Source organism: Dendrobates tinctorius, unplaced genomic scaffold (genome assembly GCF_039654945.1).
Source record: "Dendrobates tinctorius isolate UK_male_01 unplaced genomic scaffold, ASM3965494v1 ptg000009l, whole genome shotgun sequence".
In the NCBI taxonomy this organism is placed as follows: Eukaryota; Metazoa; Chordata; class Amphibia; order Anura; family Dendrobatidae; genus Dendrobates; species Dendrobates tinctorius.
The window spans coordinates 4,203,550-4,227,538 of NW_027361677.1; the positions used below are offsets into that span (position 1 = coordinate 4,203,550).

A 23,989-nucleotide genomic window follows, 5' to 3' on the forward strand; every position below is an offset into this window, starting at 1 on the left:
GCTCCTTAAAAAAAAAAAATGCTTTACTCACCCTCCCTGGGTTCAGCACTGAGTCGCCATCACTGCTACTGTGTGGAGTGGCAGAGTCTCAGCGCTGTACCAGGGGAGAGTGAGAAAAGTACCTTTTTTTTTTTCTTCCTCTGCTTGGAGAGAAGGGTTTTCTGCATTAAATATTGGGAGATGTTTTTTAATAAGTTGTGCAAAAGGTATGTAGTGACGTTTATCAAATCCTTTACAACGTGATTAAAATGAGTTTGCCCAATACTTTTAATTAATACATGTCATGACTTACAATTTGTACATAGCGTTACAGATCTTGTTCTAAGCAGCGTGTCATTTCTGTCCGACCATGATGTGGCCTCCTAGCAGTGGTCCCGCTCCTCACCAGCGTATACATGCAATCATGGCCAGCTTCTGCACACTTTGTGACAGCGTCATGACATGTATTATTAAATAGAGGGTTGTTACATTCGCGAGAAAATACCTTCCACTTACCTTGCCATGTTATCCATCAGCCAAAATCCAGAGAAGTATCTATACATGTTTTGTATCTCAAGGCGACTGTAAAGTATGATAAAGTCATGGCTATGTTCTTATACAAACATCTCACTTGTAGATTGGTAGTGTCTGGTATCACAGCTCAACCCTGTCACTTTTGTGCAGCTGATCTGCAATACTGGACACAGACTATAGGCTTGCGAGGGGCGCTTTAAGAAGTAAGAAGATATGTTTTCTAATTCTGGACAGCCGCCATGTAAGGGTTAAACAATGGCAACATCGCTAAGTTGGCCATAAAGATTGTTCACCCCTCCATACCCAGGAACGATCAGTTGGCAGCGTCTGATGTCTGCGCCCAATAAAAGGAAATTCAGAAGGATGAATCCTGCTCTTCTCCAACATCTGGTGGGAGATTTGGACGACCCCAATACACTGTTGCTGGTTGGCCTATTCTGAAATGGGTGGATTTGGCCAACAGTTATCTAATGTGCATGGTGGTGGGAAAAAAAATTAATCCAGTGGCAAATCTTGGTTATTTTTAATTTGTATGGATCAGTCCGCCAGTGTGTACATATTTTTTTTTTTATATGATAATCAGAAAATTAAAGTGTGGTTTACGAAGGTTCAGCGCTTCCTCTGTACCAGCGACTGTCTGGTCAGTGAAAGGCAGGGTTGTTTACAAAGCTTCAGCACCTCCTCTGTACTGGCTACTGTCTGATCAGTGAAAGGCAGGGGAGAAGGGGCAAGGCTCCTTCATCGTGCTGATGGGGAGGGGTTTCTGACATAGACTCCTACCAATCCAACTTAACCCCAGCATAGGTCATCAATAAACCTCTCACCATAGTTTAAGCCCCCAAAACTGTTTCATAACTTTATGCCAAATGGTAACACGTCCATTACAAAGACAGCAAGGTGTAATCTATCTGCAGAAACTGCTTTAAAGGTTATCTGTCACCCCTTTTTTCGACGATGAGCTGCCGGCACCGACATCAGGGGCTTATCTACAGCATTCTGTAATGCTGTAGATAAGCCCCCGCCCCCCCCCCCCCGATGTAACCTGAAAGATATGAAAAAGGAGTTAGATTATACTCACCGGGGGGGCGGTCTGGTCTTGGTCCGATGGGTGTTGCGGTCCGGCGCCTCCCATCTTGTAGCGATGACATCCTCTTCTTTCCTTCCTGTCGTGGCTCTGGCGCAGGCGCACTGCTCTGCCCTCTTAAGGGCAGAGCAGGATACTGCAGTGCGCAGGTGCCGGACCTCTCCCGGCGCCTGCGCACTGCAGGACTCTGCTCTACCCTCAACAGGGCAGAGCAGTGCGCCTGCGCCGGAGCCACAACAGGAAGGAAAGAAGGGGACGTCATCGCTACAAGATGGGAGGTGCCGGACCGCAACACCCATCGAACCAAGACCAGACCGCCCCCTCCGGTGAGTATTATCTCTTTTTTCTTATCTTTCAGGTTACATAGGGGGCTTATCTACAGCATTACAGAATGCTGTAGATAAGCCCCTGATGTCGGTGCCGGCAGCTCGTATTCGAAAAAAGGGGTGATGGATTCCCTTTAAGAAGACACTGATAGCAATAACAGAGGGCAGGAGATCTTAAGACTGCTCCATTACATGTGCTAGTCTGTTCCCTTTTATGGGCGAGAATGCATACTGCGTGTCCCCCCCCCAAGCCCACATACAGCGACGGTCCATTACACAGAGACAGCACCATGTGCTAGTCTGAAGGAGGTCATATTGGGTGATGCTGGTTATGACGTGGTTAGGATATACGAGCACTTAACTCCCAGTAAGATCTGCCAGCCATGGACAAGTGCTGTAAATGTTGGGAGCGTTTGCGTGGACTCCCTGAATGGCGCAAGTTTGGTAAAAGAGCAGAATTGTGGAGACAGATCTGTACAGACAAACATTCTCTTTATTTAGCTACATACGAGTTTCCATTAGTTAACGAGAGTGGCTGGCAGCACCAAACTGAGCGCTCGTCAATACAAAGAACACACTCCAGCTTCATTTCTCGCTCATTTATTGAATCATTTAAGGTTATTTTTTTTTTTTCGTTTTTTTTTTTCTTTTAACATTTGTGACCGCTCTTCTTCAGTTTTGCAAGTGAAATGGTGAAGAAGTCTGACTTCTAATCAAAGTAGAAATGACAAAAGGTTTGGTCATGAAAACTGTGGATTTAATGTAAACACTACATTCGATTAAATTTGTTTTTTTTTGTGTATTTTTGTTTTTTTCCACTTTTTTTTGCCATTTTTTTTTTCCGCAGCACAAACATCCCACATGAGAGGAAAACACCATTCACTAAAAATGGGGGGTGGAGGAATAAGAATAGGGGGGAGGAACGAGAGAAGCAGCACTAAGCATTCACTTGGGAACATAAAGAGGAAAGTAAAGAAGCCTATTTGTCATACGTGGAATTGGGAGCGAAAAATCCCTATGTCGGCAGCGGGAGGTTTAGTGACAGCTGTGCTTTTTCTATACAAACCCAGAGAGTTCATGGTACACAGTCCATAGCAAGGAAACTTTCACAGACCTCAAATCTGTACATTTCTATGACCCCGGAAAGTTCTTCAATTTCGGGTATTTATATATCATTTTTTTTTCTACATAGGGCTTCAAAGTCCTGAAATTAACCCAATTTCACCTAAAAACAACATAGATTCCATGATCCCATTCGTTGCTGGAGGCTGATCAGACCTCTGCGGCAACGAAGGGGTCATAGACTGTTAAAAAGATGCCTCTTTACAAGTAGTGCAAGAAAAAAACAAAAAAACAAAACAAAATATGACCAATAAGATAAGGGAGGTGTCATTAAGCTACAAGCACGTGGGGGGGGGGGGGGGGGGAAGAGTTTAGATTCTTCTAAAATGTACAGACTTGGCTAAACCAGATTTACAGCATCCTATGCAGCCACTAATTCAGTGATAACATTACACATCAACTTTGAGAAAGGCTGAGGTTTTTTTTTTTCCTGTTTGATTTTTTGTATTTTTTTGTAATTTTTTTTTTTTTTTACAAAGGCCAAAGGTCATGCTACCAGCAGAACGTCAATTTTGAGGGTCCGTACAGCAGTGCGGAGAAAGGAGAGGACGGTAGTGGGGGGTAAAGATATGGTCCCCTCTCTTGAAAATTGCAGACTATTCCCCCCTCTACTCCGCAGTTTGGGTTGGCACTGAAACCTTTTTCAAGACAAATAGGGGGCCCACTAACTTTGCTTTGTACAGCCTAGAGGGGGCAATCCCTGATCCCTCACAGACCCTCATACAGTTACAGCACCCACACAAAAAAAAAAGAAAAAGCTGAGCGCACTGTCCTGCAAGTGTCACAAACACTTCTACCTGGTTTTGAAAATCTTGATTATTTTTTTTTTTTTATTTTTGCTGTTTTGTTATCCAAGAGCTGAACAGAAAGGATATACCAGTGATGTTTTACTTATGTGTGGAGTGCGTCTGTACAGAAACGCAGAAATCCTTAAAAAAAAAAAAAATGAAAATGGATGAAGTTCCCTTTATCAATGATCGCCTTCAAACCTCTGCAGTTCTGGAGAGACTGAAATTGCAACTCAAGACTCTCCCAAAACTGAAGGGTTTTTAATATTTATTTTTCTATTTATTTTTTTTAAGTGGGCCCTGACGACTCTTACAAATAAAAGACTCCTTTTTTGGGGGGCCGGGTGTGCAGAGCTGTCAGGAGATCTGTTCTGTTGACAGCTCTATGAGACAAACTAAAAAGCTTGGTATTATATATATATATATATTTATATATATATATTTATCATGTTGCCTTCTCATTTAACCAACTTGAATTTATTTTCGTTTCACCAGCAGATAATTTGCTTTTACAGAGGAATCAGTACAAGCCGCAGCCTCTGAGGTTGTTGGCAATGATGATATCGGTGACAGCGTCAAATACCACCTGGATGTTATTCGTATCTGTGGCGCAGGTCATGTGGCAGTAGATCTCCTTGTTAGGTGAGCGGTTCTTGCTCTCAAATTGTGCTTGGATGTAAGCGGCTGCGTCGTCATATGTGTTGGGACCTGAACCAAAGAAAAAAGAGGAAAAAAAATCAGAAATTGCAATTCTATCCAATATCCAAACAATATATATATATGAGATATTATATATTTCCGTTAGGATCGGTTCCCGCTGGACGTATACACCCGAATTGCAAAAATCTGTATTTAGAAAACAAAATTCACACCAAAAAGAATAATTTCAGGACTTTTTCCTCCTTTACCGTTGGCCAAAATCTGCACAAATCCATTGAAAAAAAACATTTAGTTCTCCATCCGAAAAAAAAAAAAATCATAAAGAAACTAATTAGATGTCAAAAATATGCACAACCCTTAGAGAGGGTGTTATTGCTCTGATAACATATTATGAAGTCTCTTATTTTCATGTGTACTATTGTTATGGAAATTTGGTTAGGATAAATCTATTGTGTGTGTGTGCTGCAGCCGTTCCCAATTAAACTGAGTATTTTGAGGGCTCAAAAAATGATGACTCTGTACACGCATGGTTACAGGATAGCATTTCCTCAATACTCTGAAGGTTTATTGCACATACATGGTTTTATAATCACATATAGAAAGGAGTGGTTAGTAGTGTTGAGCATTCCGATGGGAATGCCGATGCTGAGTTCTGATACTATTAGCATATCGAATACCGGAATCGGAAGTTCCCATAATGCTATGAGCCAGTTTGATTTGATTCAGCCAATGACAATCCTCAGAAATGTGGGCACATCCTGTTAGGCATGTAGGCATGTTAACTATAATGGCACGGCTGTGATTGGCTGCGGAAAAGATGTAATGATGCACTATAAAAGCCGCCATTTCAGGTTCACTCTGCTGTGAATTCAGTTAGGGACAGGCTGCTGTTCAAGACTGTGAAAGACAGTTAGAGATAGCGCTTTACCCAGGCTACATAATCCACCACTGTAGCTTTCCTTTGCCTTGCAGCAGTTTTCACAGCTGTCTGCAAGGTCTGTGTGAGTGCAGCTCAGGCTGAGTAGTGTGTCCTGTAGCCACGTCTGGTTGTAGGCCGCTCAGCGTGTCACTGCCTCATACATATTTTTCTGTTTTTGCTGCTCATTTTTCATTCTCCTATTAGTGTGCATCCATCCGTATCCATATACGTTGGTTGCAAACACTATAGGAGTAGACAGCGGAGCCTCTCTGCAGCCTTTCAGTGCTAGTGCCTACTTATCTACACTGTTCACGGCTGTCTGAGAGGTCTCTCTGTGTGAGTGCAGCTCACGCTGAGTAGTGTGTCCTGCAGCTACGTCTGGTTGTAGGCCGCTCAGCGTGCGTCACTGCCTCACACATATTTTTCTTTTATTGCAGCTCATTTTTTATTCTCCTATTAGTGTGCATCCATCCGTATCCATCTACATTGGTTACGGAAACACTATATAGGAGTAATAATAATAATCTTTATTTTTATATAGCGCTAACATATTCCGCAGCGCTTTACAGTTTTCACACATTTTCATCACTGTCCCCGATGGGGCTCACAATCTAAATTCCCTATCAGTATGTCTTTGGAGTGTGGGAGGAAACCGGAGTGCGAGGAGGAAACCCACGCAAACACGGGGAGAACATACAAACTCCTTGCAGATGTTGTCCTTGGTGGGATTCGAACCCAGGACTCCACCGTGCTGCCCAGTAGAGTAGATAGAGCCTTTTTTCTGGCTTGTGCCCTTCAGCTGCAGCCAGATTAGTATTACCCTATTTTTTGGAGCCTCATCTTTTGCATTGTAGGTTACCTTCCTGCATTGTAAAAGCTCCAAAAAGTTTGTGATACTATCGCTTTCAAATCTTTGGTCACATCCTTTTAGTTTTTTTTAAAACAAAAATAAAGTTCACCAAACACTCCACTCCATTTTACAGTTGTGTAGGCCACATTAGCACATATTAAAGTGTAGTCCACACACACACACTTTATAAAATTAGTGTTTCTTATACCTGTTAGCAGCTGTTCAGGAATAAGCACACTAAGCCCCCCCTTTGTACTTTTCTGCCTATCTTTAGCAGTCTACCAAGATGAAGAAGGCAGGGAGTAAGGCACATGGGGATTCTGTGCCTGCTGCGGGCACCAGTGAGTCAGCATCCCCCAGTTTTAGCAGGCAACAGTCCTTTATGCGCAGCTTTGTAGGACCTCGCCGTACCCCACTGCTTCGGGAGGAACAAATTGAAGCCGTTTTTGGATGGATGGCAGCTAACGCATCGACTTCAATGACTTCCACGTACTCTCAGGGCCAGAGCACTGAAGAGCAACCATGTGTCTCTTCACCACCTGCCAAAGTGCCCAGGCAGTCAGAGTGCCCTGGACAGGAGCCATCACAGTCTCTACTTCTGTTCTCTGAATCTGTTGGCTTGGAAAGAGGGGACCAGCCAAGCAGCATTCAAGAATGTGAAGAGGGAGTATGCAGTGATGCCCAACTTCTTTGTCCCTCTGAATCTGAAGAGGCGGGTGGCCAGTGCCTATGGTCAGCACACCTCAGTACGCATCAGATGATGACGAGACTCAGGTGCCACTTTCTGGTGCATACGGTTCTGGCGAGATTACCCAGGAGAAGCAGGTGTTTGAAGAGGGGAGTGTAGATGATGAGGTCCTTGACCCATCATGGCGTGAGGAACAGGAAGGTGGTGGGAGCAGCTCTGAGGAAGAGATTCCCCCAACGGCCAAAACAGGAGGGAGAGGGAGGGGGCAGACTTGGTTGCCTGTAGCCTCCACTTCGGCACCCGTTAGGAGCATTCCTCTTCCAAAAGCGGACGCTCCCAAGACTTGCAGTGCGTGGTCCTTTTTTGCCACAGTTGCAGATGACATTTGCTTTGTCAAATGCAAGCTGTGTCATCAGAAAGTCAAAAGAAGGAAAAATGTCAGCAACCTCAATACCACAAATATGTGGAAACATGTGCGGACGAAGCACGAGCTGGAGTTACACAGACACACTGAAGACGTAGGCCAATGTACAGCACCACCTACCACCTCTTCAGCTCGTGTTGGGGCCTCTTCCTCCAGCTCACACACAGCTGGTTCGGCTTCCTCACAGGATCGCCAAGGAAGAACCTCTGGCACTGTTGTCCGGAGACCCAGTGACATTCCACCCGCAGCACCACGTTCCCAGTCATCCTCACACTCCCAGGCCACTCTACAGCCATCGGTAGCACAGGCATGGGATAAAAGGCGGCCATACTCGGCAAACCATCCCCGAGCACTGGCTCTGAATGCTGGCATTGCAAAACTACTGGCCCTTGAAATGCTCTCATTCAGGCTGGTGGAGACTGACACCTTCCGGAACTTCATGGCATTGGCAGTCCCACAATACACCGTGCCCAGCCGCTTTTATTTCAGCAGGCAAGCCGTCCCTGCCCTGCAAAAGCATGTGGAGGGAAAAATAAAACATGCACTACACAACACCGTCAGTAGCAAGGTCCACCTGACCACCGATACGTGGACCAGTAATCATGGACAGGGACGATACCTTTTCCTCACTGACCATTGGGTCAATGTTGTGGAGCCGGGTACAGATCTGGAGAGTGACGCTGTACGTGTTCTGCCAACTCCACAGATTAGTCTGTACACATTGACGACGACTCCTACTCAAGTTCCTCAGAATCAGCGCTGCAGGAGCCTTTTACGACCGATATGAGCACAGCCGTGGCCAAACGTCAACAGGCCGTACTGAAATTAATTTCTTTGGGGAATTGAAGCCACACAGCGCAGGAGCTCTGGAATGCCATCAAGTAGGAGAGCGACGTGTGGTTTCTGCCAGCGAATCTCCAGCCAGGCTTGGTAGTGTGTGACAATGGCCGAAATCTGGTGGCAGCTCTGGGTCTAGGCAACCTCACTCACATCCCATGTCTGGCACATGTGCTGAACTTGGTCGTGCAGAGCTTTCTGAGGGACTATCCGGATCTTGATGCACTGCTGCCCAAGGTCCGCATAGAGTGCGCTCACTTGCGGCGTTCCAGCACAGCAAGATCGCGCCTTGCAGCGCCGATTACGCCTTCCGGAACATCGCATCATATGTGACCTACCCACCAGGTGGAATTCAATGTTACATATGTTGGAGCGGTTGTGAGAGCAGCAGGCAGCAGTAATGGAGTACCAGCTGCATCAGGCGCAAACAAGTCGCACTGTGCGCCAGTCACACTTCAGCATCACTGAGTGGGTCTCTATGAAGGACATCTGCCTCGTTTTGCGTGCCTTCGATGATTCCACGCGGATGGCGAGTGCAGATGATGCACTAGTCAGCATGACTGTCCCCCTTATCTGCCTGCTACAAAAAACACTGCAGGCACTAAGGGAGGAGGTTTTGGAAGAGGTGGAGGATGAGGAGCCACAAATGCCATCTGCTTCTGGACAGTCTGCGCTACGTGGTTCCTCACAAACGCCTAGGCAGGGGACACTTTGTGAGGATGAGGAGCAGTCAATGGAGGAGGAAGACATCTCTCCAGAGGAGGGAGGTACACAATGCTCTAGTCAGTATGTACAGCGAGGGTGGGCTGATGCAGAGCAGGCAGAGATGACGCCTCAAGCAGGGGACAGCGTTTCTTTGGCAGTTGGGAGTCTGCAGCACATGGTTGATTTCATGCTGCAGTGCCTGAGAAACAACCGTCGCATCGCCCACACGGCTGATTATTGGGTGTACACCCTCCTAGATCCTCGCTACCGGGACAACTTACAAAGCCTCATACCACCGTTGAATCGGGAGCGTAAAATGCGGGAGTACCAAGACACACTGGTGCAGTCCATCATGTTCTCCATTCCACCCGAGAGCAGTGCTGCTAGTGCTTTACAAAGCAGCTCTGTGCGTCAAGGCAGTGGAGGAAGCTCTGCACAAAGAGGGAGCAGAGGCTGCGCCTCAGCACAAGGCAAGATCAGTATGGCCCAAATGTGGCAAAGTTTTGTGTGTCCGCCACAAATGTCTACACCATCACAGACGGCTCCAGTCAGCAGGAGGCAACGTTTCCGTTAGATGGTGACAGACTACATGTCACCATCAGTGTACTCCCAGACGGCTCTTCCCCCTTCAAGTTTTGGGTCTCTAAGCTGGATACATGGCCAGAGCTTAGCCAGTATGCATTGGAGGTGCTGGCTTGCCCTGCTGCCAGTGTATTATCGGAACGCGTCTTTAGTGCCGCAGGTGGTGTACTAACAGACCGTCGCACGCGACTATCCTCCGATAACGTTGACCGGCTTACTTTTCTGAAAATGATCAAGGCCTGGATCTCACCAGAATTTGCCAGTCCTCTTCCAGAATAAATAATTGGTTGGCAACTGTATCCAGGTCTCCTGTTGTGTTCATGTTTCTACCACCTGAACCTGTAATCCCTGGGCTTCAACACAGCCAATTGTTGCTCAGAAGTGCCGACTGCACAGAGAAAAACGTTAGCTCCTGTGTTAGTGGGGTTCAGTAACGCCAGCTGCTCCCCTGCTGTGTGGACGGCAAAGTCTCCTGCTCCCTCCAGATTCAAACTACTACCGATTTTTAACCGTGCTCCACTTAGGCCTCTGGCTCCACTGTCTCAAGTATTTCCCCTGGCCTCCAACCCCGCCAGTTGCTGCTCTGAAGTGGCATCTGCACAATCCACACTTGTTCCTGTGTTACTGGGGCTCAGTCATGTCAGTTGATCCCCTGATGTGTGTCCGGCAATGTCTCCTGCTCTGTCCACATTCCCATTACTAGTAGAGGGAATGTGGACAGAGCAGGAGACATTGCCGGACACACATCAGGGGATCAACTGACGTGACTGAGCCCCAGTAACACAGGAACAAGTGTGGATTGTGCAGACGCCACTTCAGAGCAGCAACTGGCGGGGTTGGAGGCCAGGGGAAATACTAGAGACAGTGGAGCCAGAGGCCAAAGTGGAGCAAGGTTAGAATCAGTAGTAGTCTACAACCTATATAAAACTTGCTGCAAGTAGGCCTCCGCCTGCTGCATGATCGTTCCTGGGCTTCAACACAGCCAGTTGTTGCTTGGAAGTGCCGTCTGCACAGAGAGAAACACATGCTCCAGTGTTAGTGGGGTTCAGTAATGCCAGCTGCTCCCCTGCTGTGTGGACGGCAATATCGCCTGCTGCCTCCACATTCAAACTACATAACCTATAAAACTTGCTGCGATTATGCCTCAGCCTGCTTCATGACTGATCCTGGGCTTCAACACAGCCAGTTGTTGCTTGGAAGTGCCGTCTGCACAGAGAGAAACACATGCTCCAGTGTTAGTGGGGTTCAGTAATGCCAGCTGCTCCCCTGCTGTGTGGACGGCAATATCTCCTGCTGCCTCCACATTCAAACTACATCACCTATAAAACTTGCTGCGATTAGGCCTCAGCCTGCTCCATGAGTGATCCTGGGCTTCAACACAGCCAGTTGTTGCTTGGAAGTGCCGTCTGCACAGAGAGAAGTGGGGTTCAGTAATGCCAGCTGCTCCCCTGCTGTGTGGACAGCAATATCTCCTGCTGCCTCCACATTCACACTACTACTGATTTCAAACGTGCTCCAACTAGGCCTCTGGCTCCACTCTGTCTCTAGTATTTCCTCTGGCCTCCAACCCCGCCAGTTGCTGCTCAGAAGTGGCGTCTGCACAATCAACATATGTTCCTGTGTTACTGGGGTTCAGTAACGTCAGCTGAACCCCAGATGTGTGTCCGGCAATGTCTCCTGCTCTGTCCACATTCCCACTACTAGTAGTGGGAATGTGGACAGAGCAGGAGACATTGTCGGACACACATCAGGGGAACAGCTGACGTTACTGAACCCCAGTAACACAGGAACAAGTGTTGATTGTGCAGACGCCACTTCTGAGCAGCAACTGGCGGGGTTGGAGGCCAGGGGAAATACTAGAGACAGAGCGAAGCCAGAGGCCTAGTTGGAGCACGTTTAAAATCAGTAGTAGTCTACAGCAGATATTAAACTTGATGAAATTAGGCCTCAGCCTACACCCTGATTGACCCTGGGCTCCAACATCGCCAGTTGCTGCTCAGAAGTGTCTTTGGCACGGGTACTCCCTCCTGCCCATCCTGGTTCCAGCACGCCTGCTGTTTAAGGGGAGTGTCAACGTCACTTTGCCACCAATACGTTGTCCTGTCGTGTTGCGATCGGGTTAGCGGAGTCTATGGTGCCTGCAGTTTAGGTGCTTCCTATGTGGGCTGCGGCTTCTGGTAATAAAGGCTGGTTCCGTAGTGCCAATAGGACAAGCACCCCCTGTAGGACTGTGGGTTTCGGTAACTGCGGTCGGCTCACGGCCTTGCTACTTTGTCTTTTTCATGGGTACCTTCTGCTACCCATACGGGTTCCAGTACCGTCAGCTGGTTCTCGGCAGTGCCTTTGGCCGAGGCACCTCCTTCTCGGTATCCGAGTTCCAGCAACGTCTGCTGGTCCTTGGTAGTGCTTTGTTGCACAGGTACCTCCTGCTCAGAAACCATGTTCCAGCACCATCAGCTGGTCCATGGTTGTGCCATTGGCTCTTGTTCCTTTAGCTGCCACTCTGGGTTCCACCACCGTCAGCTGGTTCTCGGTAGTTCCATTGACTCTTGTAGCTTTTGCTACCCATCCGGGTTCCAGCACCGTCAGCTGGTTATCGGCAGTGCCTTTGGCCGAGGTGCCTCCTTCTCGGTATCCGAGTTCCAGCAACGTCTGCCGGTCCTTGGTAGTGCTTTGTAGCACAGGTACCTCCTGCTTAGAAACCGTGTTCCAGCACCGTAAGCTGGTTAACGGTTGTGCCATTGGCTCTTGTTCCTTCTGCTGCCACTCTGGGTTCCAGCACCGTCAGCTGGTTCTCGGTAGTTCCATTGACTCTTGTAGCTTCTGCTACCTATCCGGGTTCCAGCACCGTCAGCTGGTTCTCGGCAGTGTCTTTGGCATGGGTACTCCCTCCTGCACAGCCTGGTTCCAGCACGCCTGCTGTTTCCGGGTAGTGTCAACGTCTCTTTGCCACCGACTCGTTGTCCGGTCGTGCTGCGGTCGGGTTAGCCGAGTCTATGGTGCCTGCAGTTTAGGTGCTTCCTATGTGGACTGCGGGTTCTGGTAATAAAGGCTGGTTCCGTTGTGCCAATAGGACAAGCACCCCCTGTAGGACTGTGGGTTTCTGTAACTGCGGCCTGCTCACGGCCTTGCAACTTTGTTTATCATGGGTACCTTCTGCTACCCATCCGGGTTCCAGCACCGTCAGCTGGTTCTCGGCAGTGCCTTTGGCCGAGGTGCCTCCTTCTCGGTATCAGAGTTCCAGCAACGTCTGCTGGTCCTTGGTAGTGCTTTGTAGCACAGGTACCTCCTGCTTAGTAATCGTGTTCCAGCACCGTCAGCTGGTCCACGGTTGTGCCATTGGCTCTTGTTCCTTATGCTGCCCCTCCGGGTTCCAGCACCATCAGCTGGTCCTCGCTAGTTCCATTTGCTCTTGTTCCTTCTGCTAACCATCCGGGTTCCAGTACCGTCAGCTGGTTCTCAGCAGTTCCTCAGCCTTCTTGTACCTTCTGCTACTTTTCCAAGTTCGAGCTTGTGGAAATGGTTTTTGGTTCTCACTCTGGAACTCCCTGACAACGGCCCTGAAGACCACACCGAAGAAGACCAAAAAGATGACCATGAAGAAGATGACCAAGAGGACAAAGAACATGAAGACAACCACCAAGATGCAGAACAACAAGAGACAGAAGACCAAGAAGCAGAAAAACCAAAAGCAGAAGAACATTAAGCATAAGACTAAAAATCAGAGCAAATGATATTTAAATTCTAAGCAGAAGAAGACCAAGCAGTGTATGGGGGTGAGTCCGTTCCTCCTCGTGGTGCCCCTGGAAAATGCCTGCTGCTGCAGGCCAAACTGAACGCGGACAAATCCTGTTGTAAATCTTTTGTGACAGGCAGAATGGAAGGTGTAATCTTCAAACTTTTATAGATAGCAACTACAGGAATGCCTGTCACAAATAAGAATATGATGAAGAAGAATTGGAAGAAGATGAAGAAGTAGAATATGAAGAATGTAAAAAAAAAAAAAATAATAGGAAGAAGGTGAAGAAGATGAATAAGGTGTAGAAGAAGTTGATGAAAAAGATGCTGCTGCTGAGGATGATGGAGAAAGTGTTGGAGAAGTAAAAAAGAAGGTGAAGAGCAGTAGTTAAACATACATATCTTACAAAATATAAAAGAGGCTAATAGTCAATATCTTTGTAACTCCAAACGTCTTTAAAAAAATAATTATTCCTGCTATTCCATTTGATTGGGCTAAACCTCTATGGCTTTAATGTCTCCTACACCTCCCACAATACATTCTACATTATTAATAGTTGTTTTCTTCATGTAGAATTAACCTACAAGGAAAGAAAGGGTTTTTTTTAATTCCGATATTTGTCCCATTGACTTGAATGGGACTTCCGGGATCGGAATCGGCGATACCCGATACTATTTGGATATCGGCCGATCCAATCCGATCCGATATTTTTCAATATCGGATGGTATTGCTCAACACTAGTGGTTAGTTAATTACCATATTGTCAAGCTTCACTGTTATTGGCTGTTTGAGTATATGGAATATATTGTGATCAATGCATGACAAAAGGCTGGATAAGTAACTAAAGTGTAACTCTTGAAACCAGGACAAAGTTGAGACATCTACTCATCACTTTTGCACATCTGTTGTACTTCCTCTTTTCTTAGCCATGAAAAAAACCCCTAAAAGCTGTCTGGTTCGTGGCAGCCATTTTAAAGCAGTGGATTATAGTGTATATATTATCTGTGAATACTTAGTAGCATATATGCAAGTGAGATCTATATATGAAATGTATATATTTCCATCACACTATTGATATATGAAAAAATAAATAAAATGACGGTTACTCTATGAAGTAATAGTTTGTTGAAGTTCCCTTCAAATTTATGACAGCGTTCAGTCTGGGTAGGAGTCTATCAGGATGCCACATCTAGAATTGGTAATCGTTGCCCACTCTTCTCTGCAGCAGCTCCACATTTGTCGAATTGAAAGGTGTATTTCCTGTGTACAGCGCCCTCTTTAGGTCACATTTTCAATTGGATTCAGGTCATCTTCTGACTGAGCCATTCCAAAACTCTGCTCTTCTGCTGGCAAAGCCATTTTTTTGTTTATTTAGAGGTATAGTGGGTACGGAAAGTATTCAGACCCCTTTAAATTTTTCACTTTGTTTCATTGCAGCTATTTGGTAAATTCAAAAAAGTTCATTTTTTTTTACTCATTAATGTGCACTCTGCACCCCATCTTGACTGAAAAAAAACCCCCCAGAAATGTAGAAATTTCTGAAAATTTATTAAAAAAGAAAATCTGAAATATCACATGGTCATAAGTATTCAGGCCCTTTACTCAGTAATGAGTATAAGCAGCCTTTCGAGCTAGTACAGCCATGAGTCTTATTGGGAATGATGCAACAAGTTTTTCACTTGCTGTCCATTTCCTTGTGATCCTCCTTGAGATGGTTCTACTCCTTCATTGGAGTCCAGCTGTGTGTAATTAAACTGATAGGACTTGATTTGTAAAGGCACACACCTGTCTATATAAGACCTCACAGCTCACAGTGCATGTCAGACCAAATGAGAATCATGAGGTCAAAGGAACTGGCCAAGAAGCTCAGAGACAGAATTGTGACAAGGCACATATCTGGGCCAAGGTTACAAAAGTATTTCTGCAGTACTCAATGTTTCTAAGAGCAAAGAGACCTCCATAATCCTTACATGGAAGAAGTTTGGGACCACCAGAAGTCTTCCTAGACCTGGCCGTCCAGCCAAACTGAGCAATCGTGGGAGAAAAGCCTTGGTGACAGAGGTAAAGAAGAACCCCAAGATCACTGTGGCTGAGCTCCACCGATGCAGTAGGGAGATGGGAGAAAGTTCCACAAAGTCAACTATCACTGCAGCCCTCTACCAGTCGGGCCTTTATGGCAGAGTGGCCCGACGGAAGCCTCTCCTCAGTGCCAGACATATGAAAACCCACATAGTTTGCTTAAAAAAAAAAAAAAACACATGAAGGACTCCCAGACTATTAGAAATACGATTCTCTGGTCTGATGAGACGAAGATAGAGCTTTTTGGTGATAATTCTAAGCGGTAAGTGTGGAGAAAACCAGGCACTGCTCATCATCTATCCAATACAATCCCAACAGTGAAACATGGTGGTGGCAGCATACTGTTGTGGGGATGTTTTTCAGCTGCAGGGACAGGACGACTGGTTGCAACTGAAGGAAACATGAATGCAGCCAAGTACAGAGATATCCTGGATGAAAACCTCTTCCAGAGTGCTCTGGACCTCAGACATGGCTGAAGGTTCACCTTCCAACAAGACAATGACCCTAAGCACAAAGCTAAAATAACAAAGAAGTGGCTTCAGAACAACTCTGTGACCATTCTTGACTGGCCCAGCCAGAGCCCTGACCTAAACCCAATTGAGCATCTCTGGAGAGACCTGAACATGGCTGTCCACCAATGTTCACCATCCAACCTGATGGAACTGGAGAGGATCTGCAAGGAGGAATGGCAGAGGATCCCCAAATCCAGGTGTGAAAAACTTGTTGCATCATTCCCAAGACGACTCATGGCTGTACTAGCTGAAAAGGGTGCTTCTACTCAGTACTGAGCAGAGTCTGAGTACTTATGTCCATGTGACATTTCAGTTTTTCTATTTTGCAAACATTTCTACATTTTTTATTTTTTTCAGTCAAGATGGGGTGCAAGAGTGTAAATTAATGAGAAAAAAAAGATTTTTTTCAATTTACCAAATGACTGCAATGAAACAAAGTGAAAAATTTAAAGGGGTCTGAAAACTTTCCGTACCCACTGTATGTTTAGGGTCACTGTCATGGTCAAAGGTGAAATTCATCTTCAGCTTTTCAACACAGGCCTGTAGTTTTTTGTTGCAAAATTGCCGTAATTATGAGCAGCTACCAAAAATAGCCCGAAGCATAACGCTGCCTCCACCATGCTTCACTGTGGGTACGAGGTTCTGGTGATGCAGTGTTAGCATTGCACCAAACATACAGGCGCTTCTTACAAAATTAGAATATCATCAAAAAGTTAATTTATTTCAGTTAATCAATACAAAAAGTGAAACTCATACAGTGCCATTACAGAGTGATCTATTTCAAGTGTTTTTCTGTTAATGTTAATGATTATGGCTTACAGCCAACGAAAACCCAAAAGTCATTATATCCGTAAATTAGAATACTTTATAACAGCAGCTTGAAAAATTATTTTAAAATCTGAAATGTTTGCCTACTGAAATGTACAGTTGTGGCCAAAAGTATTGACACCCCTGCAATTTTGTCAGATAATACTCAGTTTCTTCCCGAAAATGATTGCAAACACAAATTCTTTGGTATTATCTTCATTTAATTTGTCTTAAATGAAAAACACAAAAAGAATTGTCCTAAAGCCAAATTGGATATAATTCCACACCAAACATAAAAAAGAGGGTGGACAAAAGTATTGGCACTGTTCGAAAAATCATGTGATGCTGCTCTAATTTGTGTAATTAACAGCACCTGTAACTTACCTGTGGCACCGAACAGGTGTTGGCAATAACTAAATCACACTTGCAGCCAGTTGACATGGATTAAAGTTGACTCAACCTCTGTCCTGTGTCCTTGTGTGTACCACATTGAGCATGGAGAAAAGAAAGAAGACCAAAGAACTGTCTGAGGACTTGAGAAACCAAATTGTGAGGAAGCATGAGCAATCTCAAGGCTACAAGTCCATCTCCAAAGACCTGAATGTTCCTGTGTCTACCGTGCGCAGTGTCATCAAGAAGTTTAAAGCCCATGGCACTGTGGCTAACCTCCCTAGATGTGGACGGAAAAGAAAAATTGACAAGAGATTTCAACTCAAGATTGTGTGGATGTTGGATAAAGAACCTCGACTAACATCCAAACAAGTTCAAGCTGCCCTGCAGTCCGAGGGTACAAGTGTCAACCCGTACTATCCGTCGGCGTCTGAATTAAAAGGGACTGTATGGTAGGAGACCCAGGAAGACCCCACTTCTTACCCCGAGACATAAAAAAGCCAGGCTGGAATTTGCCAAAACTTACCTGAAAAAGCCTAAAACGTTTTGGAAGAATGTTCTCTGGTCAGATGAGACAAAAGTAAAGCTTTTTGGGCAAAGGCATCAACATAGAGTTTACAGGAGAAAACAAGAGGCATTCAAAGAAAAGAACACGGTCCCTACAGTCAAACATGGCGGAGGTTCCCTGATGTTTTGGGGTCACTTTGCTGCCTCTGGCACTGGACTGCTTGACCGTGTGCATGGCATTATGAAGTCTGAAGACTACCAACAAATTTTGCAGCATAATGTAGGGCCCAGTGTGAGAAAGCTGGGTCTTCCAGCAGGACAATGACCCAAAACACACTTCAAAAAGCACTAGAAAATGGTTTGAGAGAAAGCACTGGAGACTTCTAAAGTGGCCAGCAATGAGTCCAGACCTGAATCCCATAGAACACCTGTGGAGAGATCTGAAAATGGCAGTTTGGAGAAGGCACCCTTCAAATATCAGGGACCTGGAGCAGTTTGCCAAAGAAGAATGGTCTAAAATTCCAGCAGAGCATTGTAAGAAACTCAATGATGGTTACCGGAAGCGGTTGGTCACAGTTATTTTGGCTAAAGGTTGTGCAACAAAGTATTAGGCTGAGGGTGCCAATCCTTTGTCTGGCCCGTTTTTGGAGTTTTGTGTGAAATAATCAATGTTTTGCTTTTTGCTTCATTCTCTTTTGTGTTTTTTCATTTAAGACAAATTAAATGAAGATAATACCAAAGAATTTGTGTTTGCAATCAATTTCAGGAAGAAACTGAGTATTATTTGACAGAATTGCAGGGGTGTCAATACTTTTGGCCACAACTGTATGTTCAGTAAATGCACTCAATACTTGGTCAGGGCTTCTTTTGCATCAATGCGGCGTGGCCTGTGGCACTGCTGAGGGGTTATGGAAGCCCAGGTTGATTTGATAGCAGCCTTCAGCTCGTCTACATTGTTGTGTCTGGTGACTCATCTTCCTCTTGACAATACCCCATAGATTCTCTATGGGGTTAAGGTCAGGTGAGTTTACTGGCCAATTAAGCCCAGTGATACTGTTTGTAAACCAGGGATTGGTACTTTTGGCAGTGTGGACAGGTGCCAAATCCTGCTGGAAAATCAAATTTCCAAAAAAGCTTGCTGGCAGAGGGAAGCATGAAGTGCTATAAAATGTCCTGGTAGACGGCTGCGCTGACTATGGTCTTGATAAAACACAGTGGACCTACACCAGCAGATGATATGGCTCCCCAAACCATCACTGATTGTGGAAACTTCACACTACATCTTGAGCAGCTTGGATTATGGTCTCTCCACTCTTCCTCCAGACTCTGGGACCTTTATTTCCAAATGAAATGTAAATTTTACTTTCATCTGAAAACAACACCTTGGACCATTGAGCAACAGTCCAGTTCTTTTTCTGGAGAAAAAAGGATTTAGTTCAGCTCACCCTTCATTGATGCTGCAGCAAGGACACGTCTCCACTTGGAGTCTTGGAATACTTCATAGAAAAAGGAAAGTCCAGCTCAAGGAGTAAAATCCAGAATTTTCTTTTTATTTCATTAAAATACAAGCATGGCCGCCATAGTCATCATTGCCTTTTTTACCCAGACATGGGATAGCCGCACAGAAAGTGCCCAGGAGGTTTGTACGCATTTCGAGCGGTGTACGCTCTTAGACTCAGTTCTTTTTCTTCTTGGCCCAGATAAGACACTTCTGGTGTTGTCTGTTGGTCATGAGTGGCTTGACACAAAGAATGCGACACTTGTAGCCCATGTCCTGGATATGTCTCCAGCAGCAGTCCACTTCTTGTGAATATCCCCAATTTTTTGAATGGCCTTTTCTTAATCCTTTCAAGGCTGTGGTTATCCCGGTTGCTTGTGCACCTTTTTTTTACCACACTTTTTCCTGCTACTCAACTTTCCATTGATATGCTTGGCTACAGCAGTGTGTGCACAGCTGGCTTCTTTGGCAATGACCTTTTGTGGCTTACCCTCCTTGTGGAGTGTGTCAGTGACTGCCTTCTAGACATCTGTCAAGTCAGCAGTCTTCCCCATGATTGTGGAGCCTACTGAAACAGACTAAGGGACCCTTTTAAACGTTAGGAAGCCTTTGCAGGTGTTTCTTAATTATTCTAATTTACTGAGATAATGACTTTTGGGATTTCATTGGCTGTAAGCCATAATCATCAACATTAACAGAAATAAACACTTTACATAGTCATTACTAACCGAGCGATCTATTTAATATGAGTTTCACTTTTTGCATTGAAGAACTGAAATAAATTAACTTTACAAAAAGTTCGGGTTTGGGAACTAGAATAGTAACCGAAACTGAACTCGGACCCTATTCACTTGAATGGGGGGCCCAAACATCCAATGCTTGATGCACTGTAATGTGCAGGACAGCGTGGCAAACACCGCTTCTGATCAGCGGGGAAATCATTCCCGCCGATCAGAGAGCCGCGGTTCCCACACTGTCAAAAGACAGCGGGAGCGCTCAGCTGTGATCGGAGGTATAAAGCTCACCTCCGGTCACTGGTATCACCTGATGGGACTACTGATCCCATCATCCGATACGGCAGCCGAACCCGAACAGTAACACGGACTTACTGGTGAAGTCCGTGTTCGGAACGGACACTGAACTTTACTGTTCAGGTTTGCCCATCTCTATATTCTAATTTAGTGAGAAGCACTTGTATCTGTGTGGCCACCCGACCCCACAGGCCAGAGATATGACGAATACAGGAGGAGATGTCACATAAATAGTACTTACTTACTAGGTAATGTCATCTATTGTGCCAAATTTAAGCCATTTCTTCATGACTAAAGATGAGGGAACCGGTTCAGAAAATGTTCACCAATCTCAAATTGAGCATGAACGTTGCACATTCGGATTTGGCTTACTAAGCTTTTTTCTTAAAAATGGGCAAAAGTCAGTTAAATTTTGGTAAATTATAGTGTTCACTAAGGGCTCTTTCAGACGTCAGAGTTTTCAGCAGCAGCAAGGGCCGCAAAATGTCCTGCACACTGATGACATCCCTGTGTCATCCGAGTGGCATGTACCGGCGCCTGGGAATTAGTGGTGCTGTTCGCACTGTTCCCCGGTACCGGGTGCTGAAGTAAAGACCGCTCACATCACTGTCCCCTGCTTGTGCTGCGATCAACGTTAGCAGGGGACAATGTTGAGTTTTACTCAACTGTTAACAGTGAGAGCAGGCGGCGGGCTGATGGGAGTATTTATCTTTTAAAAAAGACATCAACAAACTGGAGCAAGTTCAGAAAAGAGCGACCAGAATGGTGACCGGTCTGCAAACCCTGTCTTATGAGGAAAGGTTGCAGGATTTGGGAATGTTTAGTTTGCAAAAGAGAAGACTGAGAGGAGACTTAATAGCTGTCTACAAATATCTAAAGGGCTGTCACATTGTAGAAGGATCAACTTTATTCTCATTTGCACTAGGAAAGACTAGAAGCAATGGGATGAAACTGAATGGGAAGAGACACAGATTAGATATTAGAAAAAACTTTTTGACAGTTAGAGTGATCAATGAGTGGAACAGGCTGCCACGAGAAGTGGTGAGTTCTCCTTCAATGGAAGTCTTCAAACAGAGGCTGGACAGACATCTGACTGGGATTATTTAGCGAATCCTGCTTTGAGCAGGGGGTTGGACCAGATGGCCCAGGAGGTCCCTTCCAACTCTACGATTCTATGATTCTATGATTTTATCAGCCGCCGCCTGCACTGTAACTAAATAAACATTTAAAAAAATAATGTGGGGTTCCACTGTACTTTTGATAACCAGCCAGGCAAAACTGACAGCTGCAGGCTGCAACCCACAGCTGTCAGCATTAACAAGGCTAGTTATCAAGAATAGAGGGGTGCCCACGCAATATTTTTTATTTAAATAAATGTAAAAAACGGCAGGGGCTCCCCCAATTTTCCACAACCAGCCAAGCTAAAACAAAGCTGGGGGCTGGTAAGGGACCATGGATATTACCCCCCAGCCCAAAAATAGCAGCCATCCCAGAAAAGGCGCATCTATTAAATAGAAGCGCCAATTCGGGCCCACTTGCCCTGTGGCGGTGGCAAGTTGGGTTGATGTCATCTTTATATTGTCCGGTGACATCTAGACCACGGCTTATTAATAGAGAGGCATGTATAAGACACCTATTTATTACTAATCCTACAGTTATATTTTAAATAAACACACACCCACCATAAAGTCCTTTAATGGAAAGAATGACACAGACTCCTATAATGAATCCAAATTAAACCATACTCCATCGCCCAGTCCACTGAAGCCATGGTCTCCTGTAACCGAATTAAATTAATATACCACAATATTCGTTACCTTGTCCGCCGAGAAGATGATAATCCATTTGTCCCACGACGGCTCTAGCACTGCTACATCTAGATGGCAGGCTGCATTGTTGCAATGCAGCCTGCCATCTAGATGTAGCAGAGTTAGACCAGTCATGGGACAAATGGATTATCTTCTGTGCGAACAGGTGAGAAATAGTTCTTTTATTTCTGTTACAGGATACATTGGCTTCTGTGGAATGGGCGATGACATGTGTAAGTTTTAATTTACATTCATTAAGAGTCTGCATCATTCTATCAATTCAAGGACTTTAATATTTGTGTGCGTGTTTTTCTGCAATTCGACTATGGGATTAGTAATGGGGGTGTCTTAAAGACGACTTTCAATTACTAACCTCTGGGTTTGATATCACCTGACAATATAAAGGTGAAATCAACCCACCAACTATCATCCACACTTGCCACCGCACCAGGGCAAGTGGGAAGAGCGAGGCTAAGTGCCAGATTTGGCACATGTTATGGATGCGCCATTTCTGGGGAAGCTAAGAGCTGTTTTTAGTCTGGGAGGGGGCAAATATGCATGGCCCCTTCCTAGGCTATTAGAATCAGCCCTCAGCTGTCTGACAAGCATTTGCTGGTTATTAAATATAGGGGGACCATACATTTTTTTTTTTTTTTTTACACCAGGAAAGGCTAAGTATACAGCTGTGAGCTGATTTTAATAGCCTAGGCACTTTCATGGATATTGTCTCTTTCCCATGATATTAACATTTTATGAGAATTACTGGGGACACCACACATTTTTCTTCAATTACTTTTTTTAATTGTCAACAAGAACAGTAAGGTCACCTGGGTTCAATGCAGCTATTACTTTTGCTTTTCAAGTGCCAGTGCTGGACTGATGAATGGCCACGAGTCTGGCATTCAACAAACCAGTGCTGGCGCTGCCGTGAAACCCGGTGGCTTGAACTCGGGTAACCGTTTTGCCAGAGTTCAAAGCCACCAGATCTTCCGGCAGCTGCGAAGCCCAGTATCCTCCTATGAAACTTTGATGGACATTTTAAGGTTACTGAACTTTCCATCTGCTGGAACACCTGAAGGCTGTAAACTAAGATTACCTTGGGTGTGCATTTTATTCTATTTGTTAATAAATTAAAAAGAAAAAACTGAGTGCAGGGTCCCTCCGTAATTTTAATAAACAGCTCAGGTAAAGACGATGGCTGATATTAATATTTTGGGAAAGAGACAATATTCATAAAGGTTCCCAGGCTATTAATATCAGCTCACAGCTGTCCATTTAGTCTTTCCTGGTTATTAAATAGGGGACCCTCCGAAAAAAAGATGAGGGGTTCCCCTGTATTTTTGATAACCAGCCAGGCAAAACTGTAACCCTCAGCTGTAAGCGTTAGCAAAACTGGTTATCAAGAATAGAGGGGTCCCAACGCCATATTCTTTAAATTATTTAAATAAATAATAAAAAGCGTGAAGTACCCCCCATTTTTGACAACCAGCCAAGCTAAAGCTGACTGCTGGGTGTGGGTATTATCAGGCTGATAAGGAGCCATGGATTTTGACCCCCTCCAACCTAAAAAATAGCAGCCTGCAGCGGCCCATAAATCATGCATCTCTAAGATGCGCCAATTCTAGCGCTTTGTCCAGCTCATCCCACTTGCAATGTGGCGGTGGCAACTATGGTTCATATTTGTAGGATTGATGTCACCTTTGTATTGTCTGGTGACATCAAGCCCACGGCTTAGGAACGGAGAGGTGTCTGGAATACAACTATTACTAATCCTATAGTTACATTGTAAAAAAACAGCCAGAATAAATTCCTTTAATTGAAAGAATGACACAGACTCCTTTAATTAATCTAAATTATACCATACATCACCCAGTCCATTGAAGTCATTGTCTCCTGTAATAAAACAAAAATAAAAACAATCATATCTCTCACCTGTCCGTCGTTCTGTCCCACGCCGTAATTCATGTCTTAGGCTGGTTTCACATTTGCGTTAAAACAACGCTGCGCCCTGCGCCGTTAAGCCCCGCCCCGAGCCGGCTCCCTGCCCGCCCCATCCGGGATCACCGCCTACTTTCGCATTTGCACGCATGCGATCGGCGCACCCTATCTTTAGCATAGGG

The 23,989-nt window shown here is 45.2% G+C and overlaps 1 protein-coding gene across 1 annotated transcript in view; it reads right to left on the reverse strand.

Annotated features, from left to right (window-relative positions):
* Positions 1-2,396: 2,396 nt before the first annotated feature.
* Positions 2,397-23,989, reverse strand: part of GNAO1 (G protein subunit alpha o1) — a 232,523-nt gene continuing 210,930 nt past the window's right edge. Inside the window, exon 8 of the mRNA XM_073582096.1 lies at positions 2,397-4,541. Within this exon, the coding sequence (XP_073438197.1) occupies positions 4,354-4,541 (188 nt within the window). The 3' untranslated portion in view covers positions 2,397-4,353. The remainder of the gene's footprint in view (positions 4,542-23,989) is intronic.